Source organism: Hipposideros armiger, unplaced genomic scaffold, assembly GCF_001890085.2.
Source record: "Hipposideros armiger isolate ML-2016 unplaced genomic scaffold, ASM189008v1 scaffold_109, whole genome shotgun sequence".
Classification (NCBI taxonomy): Eukaryota; Metazoa; Chordata; class Mammalia; order Chiroptera; family Hipposideridae; genus Hipposideros; species Hipposideros armiger.
In genome coordinates this window covers 3306580-3323489 of record NW_017731459.1, presented here as the reverse complement: position 1 = coordinate 3323489, position 16910 = coordinate 3306580, and the positions used below count along the sequence as shown (strand labels likewise).

The 16910-nt window shown below is 34.6% G+C and overlaps 1 protein-coding gene across 3 annotated transcripts in view; it reads left to right on the top strand.

The window, feature by feature from the left end:
• The window catches only part of PDCD6IP (programmed cell death 6 interacting protein), a 49934-nt gene that overhangs the window by 18499 nt on the left and 14525 nt on the right, over positions 1-16910 (top strand). Inside the window, exons 6-10 of one of the 3 annotated variants that reach the window (XM_019647243.1) lie at positions 1011-1111; positions 3410-3526; positions 9960-10182; positions 11167-11290; positions 13274-13451. In XM_019647243.1, coding sequence (XP_019502788.1) covers positions 1011-1111; positions 3410-3526; positions 9960-10182; positions 11167-11290; positions 13274-13451 — 743 coding nt within the window. Of the gene's footprint in view, positions 1-1010; positions 2508-3394; positions 3527-9959; positions 10183-11166; positions 11291-13273; positions 13452-16910 lie in introns of those variants that run through there. The other 2 variants (XM_019647242.1, XR_002124574.1) reach the window with 2 other exon arrangements.

Genomic DNA, 16910 nt, shown 5'->3' with positions numbered 1-16910 from the left:
AAAAATATGAGCTGTCTTTGAAGTCTTTTATAAAATGGGTAGTTAGCTATTGTCTTAAAACACTGAATTCTGGAGTGATATTTTTGTAGGTTTGTAATATGTCAAAAATTTACTCATTCAGCAAATATTTATTGGGTACCTTTTGTGTTCCAGCCACTGTTTTAGCCTCTAGGTAAATAGAGTTTGCAGACAAACAAGATTCCTTATTTCAGGAAGCTTACATTTTAGCTTGGGGGAGATAAGAAAGAAATTAAGTAGCTGTATTTTAAAGAGAGATAATTGCTATAAATAAAATAAGATGGATTATGTGATACGGCTGGTGGCCTAGCTGTGGGGTAAGTATGTAGTAGTGAGTCATGCAAATTTTAGTTTCATTAGTCAAGAAGAGTTTCTTTGAGGAGGTCTCATTTCAACCAGACCTAATTGATAAGAAGGAGTCACCTAAGCAAGAGTCCCTGGCCCTGTTAATGAGGGAATAAGACCAATTCTTATAAGGCATGTAAGTTAGTATGACAGATTGGAATTCATGGGCTGAACATGTGAGTGCAGAGAAATTGAAAATAAGGGAGCAGTCATCAGCTAGAAGTGATATCAACTAGAACAATGTTTTTCTTTGAAAATAACACCTTATATTGAGACAGAGTTCATATACAATAAAATTCACCCTTTTAAAGTTATACTTCATTGGTTTTTAGTGTAAGTCAGAGTTTTGCAACCATCACCACTACCTTATTTTAGAACATTATCAGCACCCACCAAAAACTCCGTACCTACTGGCAGTCACTCTCTATTCCCTTTTCCCTGTAGCTCCTGGCAACCATTATACTATGTTCTGACTGTTTGTATTTGCCTATGGAATAATTAAGTTCTATGCAGATGAATTGATTTTATCAGTAAGGATTTTTTAAGACAAATGTACAAACTTGTGATTTCATTGTATATATTGAGTCATGATATATTAGATTATTTTACATTTTAATTATAATGGTCCATTTAATATTTTATTCCAGATAAAATGAAAGATGCCATCATAGCTAAATTGGCCAATCAGGCTGCAGATTATTTTGGTGATGCTTTCAAACAGTGTCAGTATAAAGATACTCTCCCCAAGGTCAGTTATTGTTTTTGTATACACTTGGTTATTTTGCATGTGGAAATATTTGGTTATTGTTATGTATAAGAAGCAAGTTTAAAATTATGTTTTATATAGATATTTGAAATTTTAGGAGAAGCAGTTGAAGACTAAATTTGTAGAAACAGTTTTTTATTTAAGATGCATGAAAATTTGTTTTATATTTAGGGGATGCCTTTGCCTCTGCTCTTTACGGAACTTATTTTTCGAATCTAATTCTTTATGGAAATTTTTGAACATCTGTCTCCATTAATTTTATCAAATCAAGGCATTGTGTAGTTCTGAATCATTGGTGATTTAGTACAAGCATGAATACTTGAGCATGTTGATTATTCACACTTTTAATTATTGTCCTGTTTTCTTAAAGATGTGTCTTAAAGCGCAAAAACAGACATAAAGAAAAAAGGAAAAGAAAACTTAACAAATTCATCTAATACTTTGATTAGAATTAAGTTTTGCCAACAGGGATAGAAAATTGGGCTGCCATTGGACAGCTAAGGAAAGCAACCATCTTTACACCACATATCACAGGAAGTATTAATTGTTTTAATATAAACTTTTCTGAAGTGGCATTTGAAATGACTAGTTAGTGGTGGTAATTTGTAAACGACAAGGCAGATTAGACTAACAAGTAAATTTAGAATGGTTAAAAATGGAAACTTAAAGATTGAGTGAAATGTAGTATGGGGTCAGCGACTTTTTCAGAAATGTTCAAAGAATTACTTTTACCTCTATGATAGCATTTGGTATTCGTCACATGATCTTTTATAGGGGAGTTTATTGATTAATAGGTCATTTGGGAATTTTTGTAAGTTATGAGATTGCAGACAGTTTTATAGTACAGTAAAAAAGCATGTAAGTGTATCAACAGTACACATTAGTCAGGAAACGAACAGTAAGGAATTAATGTGAAGATTCCTGGAGATTTAAAATACACCAAGAGATCAGTTGAAATTTGCAAAGGACTCTTGGGTATTAATGGTGTTACTCTTAAAAAGAGACTTGGGAATCTCCTCTCACTGTTTTTTCATCTGAAAGACTCATGTTCAGCTGCACAGTGTACCGTTAACCTCCTGTTGGGCCATTAGTTCAGTCCTGTCATGGAGAGAAGAATGTCACCTACAAAGACTTGGAAGCTACCTCTGCAACATCCCTGGTATTCCCTGAAAATCTCCTGTTTAAGTACCAAGTTGCTCCAGCCTTACCTTGAGAACGGGCATGAGTGTAGTTTGTGATTTAGATGTCTTTTATTTTTGCCTTTTTACTAATAAAGCTCATAAGATATTTTCATATTCTAGTTATAAAACTGGAATATCTGCAAGTAGTGATCCAGGAAGCTAGGATATTATTCACTGGGAGACAGGAAAGCACACAGGTAGTAATTCAGTTTTCGATTCTCTTATTTATTTATTTTTTTTGTCTAGACAGTGATTTCTAGTGTATTTCTTAGATTTTAGATGGCATGTACTTCCTAAAAACAGTGAGGTTGCAGGCTAGGATTTGACATTTTGGAAGAGCCTCTACCCATGTAACTGCTTTTCTGGTTCATGTTTTTGGATTTTTAAAATAAGTTTGGAATTTTTTTCCAAACAGATTAAGGCAAGATAACACTGAATTATATTAGTCATTAACTTAGTGCATTTGTCTGTTTGCTTGTGGTTTTGAGTATATGATACTGAAATGTTAGTTTTTATGTGATACTTCATTTTTCTATGGCTAAAATCCATCTTTATTAAAAAGTCTCAGGATATGAATGTAAGTGGGAACTTACTTTACTGTCTTTTGTCTTTTAAACATGATAAAACAGTCAGCTCTAGAGCAGTTTCGTTAGTGTATGTGAGTAATGGTGGGTTAGTTCACGAAGGGCTGGGTAAGGGCTCCTAAGACAGCTTCTCAACCCTGTGCTTGGTATTCCTCTGTGAATGTCCATTCTACTTCTCTTTCTAATGCATGCTTTCCTTTCTTCTTTGTAAACACAATATTGACTTCATGGCTCAATTAAAAAGAATTGTAAAAGTTTTAATTGGCTTCACTGAACAGTTTAAAAAAACAACAACACCTTAATTTTAATTGGAAGAAAAAAATGGAAATTCTTGAATTCAATCCATGCTAAATCATGTGGTCCTCTCTGTTTACACCTGATGCCTAATCTAGCTCTAAACCATTAACGGGGTAATTCTAACTTCTGTCTCCTTTTCCTTTTTCTTCCTGCATCCCGTGTTGTCTGTGGTGGTTTGTGTGGTTGGACTCTCCCCTGGTCAGTATTTTTATTTCCAGGAGGTGTTCCCTGTCTTGGCTGCCAAGCACTGTATCATGCAGGCCAATGCTGAGTACCACCAGTCTATCCTGGCAAAACAGCAGAAGAAATTTGGAGAAGAGATTGCAAGATTACAGGTGAGTCCTTTAGAAAGAAATATTAAGGAGCTTGGATTTCCATTTTGTTTTTCTTAGTAAGATTCTCCAAGTTGCTCCCGAAAACCTTTCCAGTCGTTGCCCCTATCAACAGAATCAAGCGATTGCTTTTGTCTTTAGGCTTTACCTACTGCATGCATTTTGAATTCTCATATTTTATTTAAAAAATTCATGCAAACTTTACATTCAGTTCTCTTTTATTTGCCTACATTTATTTTAATAGAAAATATTCTAAATTAATTTTCAGGCTCCAGAAAGGATGTACAGTGCTTAATCTGTGGCCTAGCCTTGGTCTAAATTGGAGCAGATAAGTCCACAGCCTGAGGAGGACAGTGGGAAGATAAATCCATCTTCTGTGCCGTTGTATCTGTACTGTAGGCTTTGGGGTTGTCAGAAACTTGCTGTGACATCTGGGGCAACTTCACAGCAGGGCAAGGGCTGTTTATATGAGTTGTTTGTTTTTTTGAGTATTGGTAAGCAGAGTAGGAAGAGGGCTCTTAAGGAAATTTAAGTACGGACTGGATATTAGAAGATACTATGCAAGTATCATAGGAGGTTCAGATTAATTAGCCTTTTCATGAGAAAAGAAACCCAAGTCTTATAAAAAATAAAATGTATGCTTGTATTCTACCCCACACTGGCAAAATCAGAAAAGCATACTTTTTTTTTTTTTGTATAAAATCCAAGTTATCAAACACCTCTTTTGTTCAGGCATTCACTTTGATTATAGTAACTTAAGTTCTTACATGAAAATGCTTCTGAGAAAGGGGTGTCTGTATTAAGATTTTTTTTTTTTTGGCTAGCATATTTAAAATATTAGAAGTTAGCTTCTTTATTTTCTGGAAATTCTGGGACTATTGGATTCAAGCAGGCCCTTAGTTAGTCTCTGTAAACCAGTCAGAGAAGAGCTCCTTTTGGAATTTTACTGTAATTTTCAAAATCCACTCTGGAAAAAGGAAAGTACTGCAGAATCACCCAGTGAGAGGTGAAGAAGGTTTTCAGTTACAGACACATAAGGGTTTGTAGTTTCAGCTTACAGCTTTAATCATAGGTCAAAAGTTAACACAGAACATAAATGCTCACCAATTTATATCTCAAAGGGCTGTTCCTCTTTTCAGTAGGCATGACATTTTTTTTTTACTTGACTTAGAAATTGATTAGAAATAGGCAAACAGACCAAAAGAGATGACCAACAAATCATATCTCTGCATGTAGTCTCTCACTCGGTAGTGAAGAGTACCCCATGAAGCTGATGGAGATCATTAGGTGATCACAACATTTCATTAGCTTTCCAATCATTGCTGTTAGCAGTGGGAAAAACAACTTACTGGTTATGAGCAAACCAGAAACAGAAACAAAATCTTAGTCAGGAAAAGCAAAACAGTAGTTAAAATAGCAGCAAAGGTAAAATTGCTGCTTTGGGATTCAGTTCTGGGGCCAAGCAAAATTATACCTGGGCTTAGATAGCTCATGAGGTGTGCTTCCGGGCAATGCAGTTTATTTGGCTCCAGACGGTGGGTCCACTTGATTGTCTTGTGGTGGAATCGCTAAAGATGCCACAGTGCAGTTTTCAAAAAGGCCTAAAAATATATAGATAGAAAAACATGACTCATATACAATGAATACGTCAGAGATTTATTTAACTCATTAATGACTGACCTGTTAGATGGTAAAGCTGATTTTGTGAAAGTATTGTTTGTTTTCTCGGTTATGATAACTTGGTTAGTAGTAAAGAGATTGTTCTTATTAGGAGATATATGCTGAGGTATTAGAGGTGAAGCATCATGACATCTGAACTTTAGTTTCAAATGGTCCTGCCAAAAAAAAAAAAAAACCCAAACAAAAAACATGTATATGTATATATATATGGGAAAGAGAGATAAAGCAAATATGGCAAAATGGTAACAATTGTTGAAACTAGGTCGAGGGTCTATTGTTACTCATCGTTCTGTTCTTTAAATTTTTCTGTGGGCTTGAAATTTTTCAAAATAAATATTGGGAAACAGGTGTATATAAAGGTATAAATTTCAATCTGTTTCTCTACCTTTTTCCTTCTATCCTGTTCCTTCCATTCTTTTTCCCCACTACCCCATTGGTAATTTCCATTAGCTTCGTGTTTAATTCATTCAGTGTTTTTTTTTGGTTGAGATACAAGCAAATACATACTCATGCACACACACACACACACACACACACACACACACACACACACACACTGCACATTCTTAACTGTCCCCATTCTTATATAAGACGGAAGTATGTTGTGCATCTTGCTTTTCTCATATAACAACATATCCTGAAGATTTCTTCGTTTTAATACAGCTATAGAGAGACTTCCTCATTTTTCTTTGGAGCTGCATTGTACTTCATTGTATAAAACAGTTTATTGCTGTACTATATTGCTGGATACTTGCGTGTTTCTAAGATTCACCACTACAAACAGTCCTGCAGTGAATAATTGTACACTTGGCATTTTGTATTTTAGCAGGTGTTCCACCTTGGGCTTCCATAACAACATAGCACAGACTGGATTGTTTAAACAGAAATGTTTTCTCACATTTCTGGAGGGTCAAAGGCTGGATCAGAGTGTCAGCATCATCGGGTTCTGGGGAGAGCTCTCTTCCTGGCTTGCAGACTGCTGGCCATCTCCTTGCTGTGTCTTCACATGGTGGGGAGAGCGAGCAAGCTTGCTGGTGTCCTCTCTCGGGAGAGCCCTGCCCTCATGAGCTCATCTAAACATACTTATCTCGCAGACGCCCCATCTCCAAGTTACATCACTTAGAGGGTGAGAATGTCAACATACAAATTTTGGGGAGGACACAAGTCAGTCCCTAGCAGCAGGTATATCTTCAATTCCTAGAAATAGGATTGCTGATGTCAGAGTATCAATACACATGCAGTTTATTATATATTTTAATTGGATCTTTGATCCACTTGGAGTTTATCCCGATATGTGTTGTGAAGTATGGATCTAATTTTTATTTTTTCAAATGGCTACCTAGTGGTCCCTAAACCATTTATTATGGTTTTCTTTACTCCACTGATGGGAGATTCTGAGTTATCACATACCAAACTTGTCATATATGTTTGAGTCATTTCTAAACGTTTCATTCTGGGTTTTTTGGCCTGTTTATCTTTTCATGCTTTAGTTCCATACCATTTTAGTCAGACACTTTAGAATGTTTTAATGCCTGATAGGTATTGTCTCTCTCATTTTCTGAATTTTCCTGATTGTTCCTGCTTGTTTATGCTTCTATATTAATTTTATTTTATTTAACTGTTTATTATGGAAAATTTTAAACACATCTACAAAAGTATGACTTAGGAAATATCCATTAACCAGCTGTAATTATCAATATTTTACGTTTTCATCTACTTTCTTTTCCCCTCTTATTTTTTTGGAGTATATTACAGCTATAGTGTATCAGTTCATTCTTAAGTATATTAGTATGTAGCTCTAATAGACAAAGATTAAAAAAATTGAGACCACAATGTCATCACATCTAGCAAAATTAATACTAATTAATATAAAGTAATAATACCAGTAACTTAATATCCAGACCTAGTTTAGTTTTCCCTAATTTTTTCTAAGATGTCATTTTATGGTTTGTTCAAATCAGGATTCATACACAATCCTCACATTAATTTGGTTGATATGTCTCATAAATCTTTCATTTGTTAATGGCTTCCCCTTTCCCAACTGTCATGTTGAATTTTCCTCACGTTTTGTGTTTTTTACAATGATTTCTGTGATGTTTATTATCCCTTTTTCTTCCTTGTATAAATGTTCCCACCTTTCTTTCCTTAAATGATTTCATATTTTTCTTCACTTTCTTTCCTGAGTTATGTCAGTTCCCGTTTTATATTCTCTTGAGATCTGGCTGTTACCCACTGTTGTCTGGACCATTTGGTTCTCTGTTCGTATTTTGTGTTCTTTTGGTACTATGATTGTGTCCTTGTTTTTTAGTTTATTGAGTTTTTTTCATATGCCGTTTCATCTGCTTTGTGGCAACATTTCTTTGGTGAATTCTCATTATTTATTGGAACGTTGTACTGCCCTTTTTCATCCTTTTCCTTATGGTTTCTTTGTGTTGAGGCGGATGGGATGATTTTACAGTTACTTGTGTTTGAATGAGATTGATTTTAGTGGAGGGAATAGCAAGAGGTTTCTTGCTGTTGGGTTGGGGAATGGGCCTGGGTAGCTTTCCAGGCCTTGCTGTATAAGGGCTCCCTTCTCAGCGCCACTTCTCAGAGCCTTGTCTGGTTTAGGAAGGATGTCACTTCTGTACCTGTATTTCCCTGAATTCCTCATAGCTTTTGCTTCTCAAGGTGATGCGTCTACTTTTAGAGTTTGTATTTTGTTGACCTTTTCTGACTGCTCCCCCACTTCTACTTTCTTCTCCCTTTTCAGTCCTCTTTTTTCCTTACGCCAGCATCCCTGCCCTTGTAATTAATCTGTCTTTGTTCTCAACAGCCCCCTCTTGGGATGAGGCCCCTCAGCACACCATTTTTCCTGTGACCCCTTGGTGGCTCGCCAAATGGGCCATTTGGCTTTGCGTTTATCATCAGCTGGCAGTTGTTAGCTCACTCCATTTCATAGTTTTTAGATTTACTTAAAACACTTTCCGCTCAGGGTGGGGCCTTTAGCAAGTCTCCTTTTTCTCCTGGTGTAGTCAGCATATCTTACTGTTCTAGCACCAATTTTGTTATTTGAAAGAGTGATCACATTTACAAATCAAATTTGACTTACAAATTTAAGAAGTGATTGAAATTTGTGCATATTCCCACCTCTCAGTTTACATTGAAGACATAGCTTTTGTTTTGTTTGTTTTTATTATCTTTATGTCTCTCTATGGTTTCATATTGATCTTCATATATCTTTTAAAATTCATTCCTGGATATTTTTTCTGTTGCTAGTAACAATGGATTTATTTCTTTTGCTACCTCTTCAGATTGGTGGTTGTTTATCTGTATTGGCTCTACTGGTTTTGTATCTAAGCTACCTCTCATTATTTAGAATAGTGTGGTTGGTTTTTGTAGGTTTTCCAGGTATACATATATATCACCTGTAAATAATTTTGTCCTTTTCTTTTCTAAATTTAATACCTCTGATTTCATTCTTTTGTCTCGTTGTTTTGACATGTTCTGTGGTTGTGATGATACTGGTGATCCTTGTTTTATTTTAACTCTGGGGATGTTTCTTATATTTTTCTGCTAAAATGAGATCTGCTTTGGGGGTTAAGATTTTATCATGTTAAGAAACTGGATATCTATTTCTGTTATACTAGTAAAGATTTAAAAAATCGAGAATGAATATTGAATTTTGTCAAATGCTTTTCAACATCTATGGAGATAATTAGATTTTTTAAATAACTTTATTATTTGGAGAATTACATAAGTAGGTTTTCTAATATTAAGCCATTCTTGTATTGTAATTTTGGTGTTTTAGATTTGCTTCATCTCCGTACGTGATCACTTTATATAGGTGTTCTCTAAATGTATTCTCTGATCATGGAGTTCAGGGTTTTTCATGTCAGATAAATCGAACTCATTAGTTATATTGTTCAAATCTCCTATAATCTTAAAAATATTTGTTTACTTGGTTGAGTCATTGCTGAGACAGGAGTATTAAAATTTACTCTGATGATAGGTAGATGTATCAACTTTTCATTATAATTTTTTATATACATAGAGACTATTAAATGCAAAGCTTAAGAAGTTTTTTATTTTTCTGGCAAATTGGCAAATGTTAAACATTATGTATTGAATTTACTCCTAATAATGCTTTTGGCTTTATTGTCTATTTTATCTGATGTTACTATACCTAATATCACCTAAGTAATATAGTTTATGTGAGGCATATGCTCATCTTACGAATTATAACGGCAGACCTTTTTTATAACAGAATTTGTATTGATGCTGAGACAGCTGGTTTCTTTATTGACTTCCTGTGTTGTTGGGTAATTTTTTTCTGATTCATCCTTTCACTGTGGTGTAGTCCTTTGAACTTCTTGCCTTCATGTGAGGTGGTGAGGGGTCTGTTTCTCAGCATTCTATCTTATGTAGTTTCAAGACCTTATCTCAGGTCTCCATGAGGGCTTTTAATTCATTTCAATTGGTAGTCCTTTGTGTTATAGAAATAGCCAACACCCACCCTTCTCAGGGTCTGTGTATACTTATTGGTCCATGGATTTCTTTTATTTTCTTGGTAATTCACACGTGTTTAAAGGGATGTCTGCTATGTATTATTTTTCATTTTTGGGGTTTTGTGTGATCGGAGGATTTTTCTAGGTTATTCTGTTGACCACATTGCTGGAAATGCAAGTCCTCAAATTAAAGAATTAAAAAAACAACAAAAACAATGCTAGTTGGTTGAGACAAAGAAACATTATTTTTTTAAACGTTTTCTTTTTAGCACGCAGCAGAATTGATTAAAACAGTGGCATCTCGCTATGACGAATATGTCAATGTGAAGGATTTCTCTGACAAAATCAACCGTGCCCTTACTGCAGCAAAGAAGGATAATGACTTCATATATCATGATCGAGTTCCAGACCTCAAAGATCTAGACCCTATTGGCAAAGCCACGCTTGTGAAATCTACCCCAGTCAATGTACCCATCAGCCAAAAATTCACTGGTATGTCAAGTGTTCAGATGCACTTTAATCTTACTCCTCTTTTCTCTAGTTTAGTCTGTTGTTTGTAGCCAAAATCACACAATTGCTATTGTATGGATGGAATATAATTTGCATTCGTGTTCAAAATGAATATGTCAATTAAAATTAAGTGCTGTATCTACAGTGAAATTTTAAGATGGAAAGCATATGTAAAGTATGCAACAGAATCAGAAAACTTGAAATTGAGTCATCACAAAGTCTTTAAACAAGTACTTACACCGTTAACATTTGTTATGTTATTTAAGATTCTACTATTAAAAATAAACATACATAAATATGACTTCAAACATAGAAACAAGTGGAACCATGTTATAATATTCTTGGCTATTGTAGATATATGCAACGTATGGTAGCCTGTAGCTGAGATTCCAAGGATAATATTCTAAGTTATTGGGGAAGGGTGATTATTTTACTTATTTCTGTTTAGTAAAAATACAAAGTGTTTACCATGTGCCAGGGATGCTTTTAAGCATTTACAAATATTAGCTCATCACAACAGCCCCATGAGAAAGGTACCGTTATTATCCCCACTTGACTGATGAGGATACTGACTCACTGAGTGGTAAGGTAACTTATTTATCCAAGGTCATGTAGTTCGGAAGTGGTAGAGCTGGGAATTGAACCATGGCGCTGTAGCCCAGTCAATTTAATCAATCAGTGATGAACAGTATTTTCTTATGTTTAACTCTTCTTCACCAAAGATCCCTTAAACTCAATGACAGACACATCTAAACATTGAGAAATTTCAGTTCAGAGAAAAAGCTTTCATTTTCATTGTCCTTGAATATTGTGGTCTAAAAAGCCTCTTCATCATTGTACTTTCAATAGTTTTACTTTAAATTTAAGGATTTGTAGACTTTTTATATGAAAGGAAATATGAGCAGTCACTTTACAGTTTGAGTTTTTGTCTTAAGGTTTTGTTGACATTCCCATTTCTAATTGTAGATCTGTTTGAGAAGATGGTTCCTGTGTCCGTGCAGCAGTCTTTGGCTGCCTATAATCAGAGGAAAGCTGATTTAGTTAACAGATCAATTGCTCAAATGAAAGAAGCCACCACTTTGGCAAATGGGTAGGTAGAGCTTACCTTTCATAAATTTATCTCTAAAGTTCTAATGTTTTCTGTTTGGTTGTTCTTTAACTAAATAGTTTATGAACATTTTACTTTCTGAGCTTGGAGCTGAACGTCAGAGTAATGCGAAATAGCAAATGTAGACACACACACATACACACATTTCTTGGGGACACTATACTTAACTAAGCCCTAGCAAACTTATCATAGGTGGAAGACATTTAATTTCTTCCATGAAGCAATGAAATGAAACAAAGTGAAAGATTTGACTACTAATTTGTATTTTAGGGGATATTTATTTGAGGCAAGTGAGAAATAGAAATGAACTTTGTAAGTTAAGCTACATGGTACATTCAATATTCTGCACCTATTTTGTTTCTGATGGATTCATTGGTTTTCAAATAATCTTAAGTGTAATTTTCATACAATAAAATACAATTAATTGTATGTAATTTTCATACAATTAAATACAATTTTAAGTGTACAGTTCTGTTGAAGAGTGTGAATACCTGTGTAACCACCACCGCCATGATCAAGACAAAGAACATTTCCATCACCTTAAAATACTCCCTCCTGCCACTTTCCCTTCAGTTTCTCCTCCTCTGGCCCCTAGCCACTACCTATGTGCTCCCTGTCCACTGTAGATTAGTTTTACTTTTTATACAATTGAATATAAATAATCATTATAATGTGTAGTATGTGTATTATAGTACAGAGTACAGTATTGCTACAGTATGCAATACTTAACAGCATGTACAGTCATGTACAGTATATACTCAAAATGGGTGTCTTGCACTTAATGTAATGTTTTTGAGATTCATATGTTGTGGGTATCATTTTGATCCTTTTTATTACTGAACAGTATTCCATTTTATGGTCCAGTAGTTTGTTTATTCTTTCACCTGTTGATGGATACTTCAGTTGCTATGAACATTCATGTACAAATCTTTGTGTTGATATGTTTTATCTCTTGGGTAAGATAGGATTAGAATTGTTGAGTTGTACGGTTAGTGTATGTTTAATTTTATATGATATGGACAGATTATTTTCCATAGCGGTGGTTCCAGTTTATATTCCCACCTGCACTGTATGAGAAATGTAGTTGCTTGCATGCTCATCAGCACTTAGTATTATCAGTCTTTTTAATTTTAGCCATTTTAGTGTGTGTAGCAGTATCTCATTGTGGTTTAATTTGCATTCCCTTAATTACTAGTGATGTTGAGCAGCTCTTCATGAGCTTATTATTAGCCATTCATATATCTTTTGTGAAGTGTCTGTGGAAATCTTATTTTAAAAAATTGAATTTTACTTCTCATTAATCTTTAACTACATATTTTAGAGACAAGTCCTTTGCTAGATGTATGTAATGGAGAATATTTTCTCATAGTCTGATTTGCTTTTTCATGTTTTTAATTTTGATGGATGTATGGATTTTAACCTCATTTTTCATTTTCTAGCAAGAAAGCAACATAAGTTTAACATCCCCTTTAGCATATAATTGAAATAATAGAATAATTGTTACTGTTCCACAAACAGGACAGATGAAGATTCTGGAATTAATGCTTAGACCAACTATGTTCTCTTGATATTTTGCCTAGATGATATGAAATTATAACTATTTTATGTTTGTCAGTGACAGTATAACAATCAGGACTATAATAAAAATATTACATTTTTTAAGATAGATTTTGACTTTTAATTACCTAGACTGACAGGACTTAAGTTTGAGCTGTGACCCAAAGGTATTTATTATATATTAATGTATATTTATCACATTTTGGCTTTTAATTCTGAACTGTAAACTTAGTTCTTTAATGATTTTAATTTTATCAATCACTGATTTTTTTGTTTCGCCTTGTTTCTCTATTGATAAGGCTTATCCACTTTTGGGGTGCTAACTCCATTGCTATTGATTTTGATATAGGAGATTAATGTTTTAAAGGTGATTTAGACCTCCAGATGACACATGTTTCATTTTTTCAGGGTGTTAGCTTCCCTTAACCTTCCAGCAGCAATTGAAGATGTATCTGGAGATACCGTACCTAAGTCTATATTGACTAAGTCCTCATCTGTGATTAAACAGGGAGGCATCCAGACAGTTGATCAGTTGATCAAAGAACTACCTGAACTACTACAAAGAAATAGAGAAATCCTAGATGAGGTATGTTTTAAGAGGTTTGCTTTTCAAGTAAAACCATTTTGACCCTTGGTGTTAGTGGGAATTAGGACTGGAACCTTCCTCCTGTGGGTTTCATAGGGTGGTACTCATCATCTTGGCGAATTCCCTGTGGCCCAGAGCCTGGCCTTCATCCCCTCAAGGAGAATTTCGATTGAGTGAGAATGGGTTCGTACATGTCTACAAGGGGTATGTAAATGCACACAAATGGAACTCATGGGACCATTGTCCAATACTAGTATCCTGTGAGAAATTACGATCACACAAACTGTTCAGAGTCTTCATAATTAATGATTTCTTTTACATTAAATATTTGGTTTCTCGGTGAGCATGGAATCAAGCACAGGAAGTTAGGCCATCAAATGTTTCATAAGCCCACTGCATCAATCTTCCAGCAGAGAGGGCATCTTACCAATATGAATGGAACACTAAAGGTTTTTGGCTGAAGCCAACCGTTTGCCAGTGTTACTCTCCTTTTACTGTGCCTTCAACTCTTCCCCCTAATTGATACATTTCTTTCTTTAGCTGTAACTATATTCAAGCTGGTTACATTGGCTTTTGCCAGTTTAGGAGTCACGTCTCTCTTAGGTGACTTGTGTTATCAATGCTTTCACTTTTGCTGTTTTGAGTTTTCAGGTAACTTTCAGAGGATATTGTATTTACATCATTTCTAAGTACTTTGGGGCAGGGGCAGAGTACTTAAGTACTTATGATGGTGTGAACCTTGGGGATGAGAATATTTATCTCCTAGGGTTATTTAAAGGATGAGCTAAACTAAAACAGTGAAATGCTTAGCTTATGGGACACACAATATGTGCTTAATAATTATAGCTATTATTACTATTGCTGTGATATTACTGTGGTGATGATAATATTGCAGTTATTATTAATTGATACGATGGTGGTGATGGTAGTGGTAGTTATTCACCTTTCAATGCAAATCAGCTGTTGAAAAAGGTTAGGGAACTGAAATAGAAACTTATTGCATTATTGCCCTGGGAAATCTTGATTTATGAGGGATTCTACATTACTTATACAGTCAACATGCCAGCTTACCTACGTAGATGTAGTTAGTAATCAGAAAAACTAAAGCAAACAGAATTGGTGTTACATATCTCAGCACCAAAGCCTTCCTCAGCTGAGCTTCTCCGAAATGCAGAATCTCAGACCCCACCTGGACCTACTGAGTCAGGATTTGCATTTAACAAGATCCCAGGATGATTTGTGTGTATGTTAGAATTTGACAAACCCTGCTCTGAAGGTCATAGACTTTATTTATGAGGATACCTTACAGTCCTTTAAAATTTGTTGGTTTGTGGGTCAAACAAACTTGTTATCTGGGTACAAAGGACATTAGAATAGTAGATAGACCTAGGGAGCAAAAAGTGGAGAGTGCTGTTCAAGATGGTACCTAAGTGAAAGCAGCAAGGGAGAAGACACTGGAAAATGCAGGCATAGCAAGTTAAATGGAAAGCAGATGGAGTAGAAGTTATAATAAGCCATTACTTAATATTTTGTAGTTTACACATAATTCAATTGTTCAGGTCTCAGAGTGTGGAGTTATATTTGGACTTGATTCCCAGTTCTTACTCCTAATTGTGACCCTGGGCAAATTACTTAACATCTTCATGTCTCAGTTTACTCATACAAAAAAATGGGGATAATAGTATTTAGCACATAAGATGGTTGTGATGTGGGATCATACATGTGCCCATTAGTTGTTAATTATTTAGGTATTAAATATTACTGTATTTCCTTGATTTTAAGATGTGATTGATTGGAAGATGCTTATTTGATTTTGCAACAAGTTTTATGGAAAAAGAACATTGCCTAATGAAATGCTGAGGCACATCTTCATTAGAAATACTAATGTGAAAAAAGCTCATCTTACAATGAAGGAAAAACTGGCATCACTAGTGTGAATATGCCTGTTTCTGCCCATCTCAATATGAGTTTTTATTTATATTATTTGTTGTTCCTAAAGCAGCCTGTGAGTTAGTCACTGTCCTGTCAGTTGTACTTGGAGCGTCTCATTTTAAGTAAGTTGTGAACTAAGCAGGTTGTGAAGCTGGTACTCTTTTTGAGTGTTCATCTCTCTGGTAGGTTGTAGAAATTTAAATTCTGTAGTTTAGAAAATCTAGAATTTTTTTCAGAAGTTTTGAGGTATTCACTAATTTATTTTTTAAATAATACGTTTATCCTGCTTGGTACCTATTGGGCATATACCACATTTTGTTTATTCATCAGTGATAGATATTTGGGGTGTTTTCACTTTTTGATTATTCTGAATAATGCTGCTGTTTGTGTACAAGTTTTGTTTGAGCACTTGTTTTTATTTTTCTTGGGTATATACATAGGAGTGGAGTTTCCAGGTCATACGGGAATTCTATGTTGAACTTTTTGAGAAACAGCCAAACTTTTCCAGAGCAGCTGTAACATTTTTATTTCTTACCAGCAGACTATGAAGGGTGCAGTTTCTCCCCATTTTCGCCAACCCTTATAATTTTATTTTTTTTTAATTATAGTCGTTCATGTGCCTATGAAGTGGTATCTCATTGTGGTTCTGATTTGACTTTATATATAAAAAATACTAAAGTTAGAAGTTTGATAGGGATTGCGTTGAATGTTCAGATCAACTTGGGGAGTATTGCTGATCTTAACAATATTAAATTGTCCAGTTCGTGTACATGGGATGTTGTTCCATTTATTGAGGTCTTTAATTTCTTTCAACAGTATTTTTCAATTTTCAGTGTACAAGTCTTGTACCTCCTTGGTTAAATTTATCCTAAGTATTTTATTCTTTTTGATGCTATTATAAATGGAATTGTTTTCAAATTTTCTTTTTGGATTGTTCATTGCTGGAATATAAAAATAACTGATTTTTGTATGTTGATTATGTATTCTGCAACTTTACTGAATTCATTTATTATTGCTAATAGTTATTTTGTGGATTCCATAGAATTTTCTGTAGATAAGGTCATGTCATCCACAAGTAGAGGTGATTTTACTTCTTCCTTTCCAGGAAACTTTAAATTTGGAATACTTTTAGATTTACAGAAAAGTTGTAAATTTAGCATAGAGTTTCTTTACTCAGCTTCCCTAAGAGTTAAAGCTTTATGTAGCCATCGTATATTTGTTAAAATGAAGATATAAACATTGGTACAATATTGTTACTCCTATTTTACCAGTTACTTTATTAATGGCCTTACTCTGTTTCAAGATCCAGCCCAGAATAGTGCATTGCATTTAGTGTTCAATGGTTTGGTTTTTTTATTTTTTATTGTGGGTTCACATTTCCTGGAACTGTATTTGTGGAAACTCTTTGAGGTCTGAGTTTAAAGTGAATTCTTTGAGAGAGATTTTTTGTTTGCTTCTGGTATGAAAAGGCATTATATACCTGACACCTCTTTAAACTTGAAGTTTTTTGTTTTTTTTTCTTTTGTG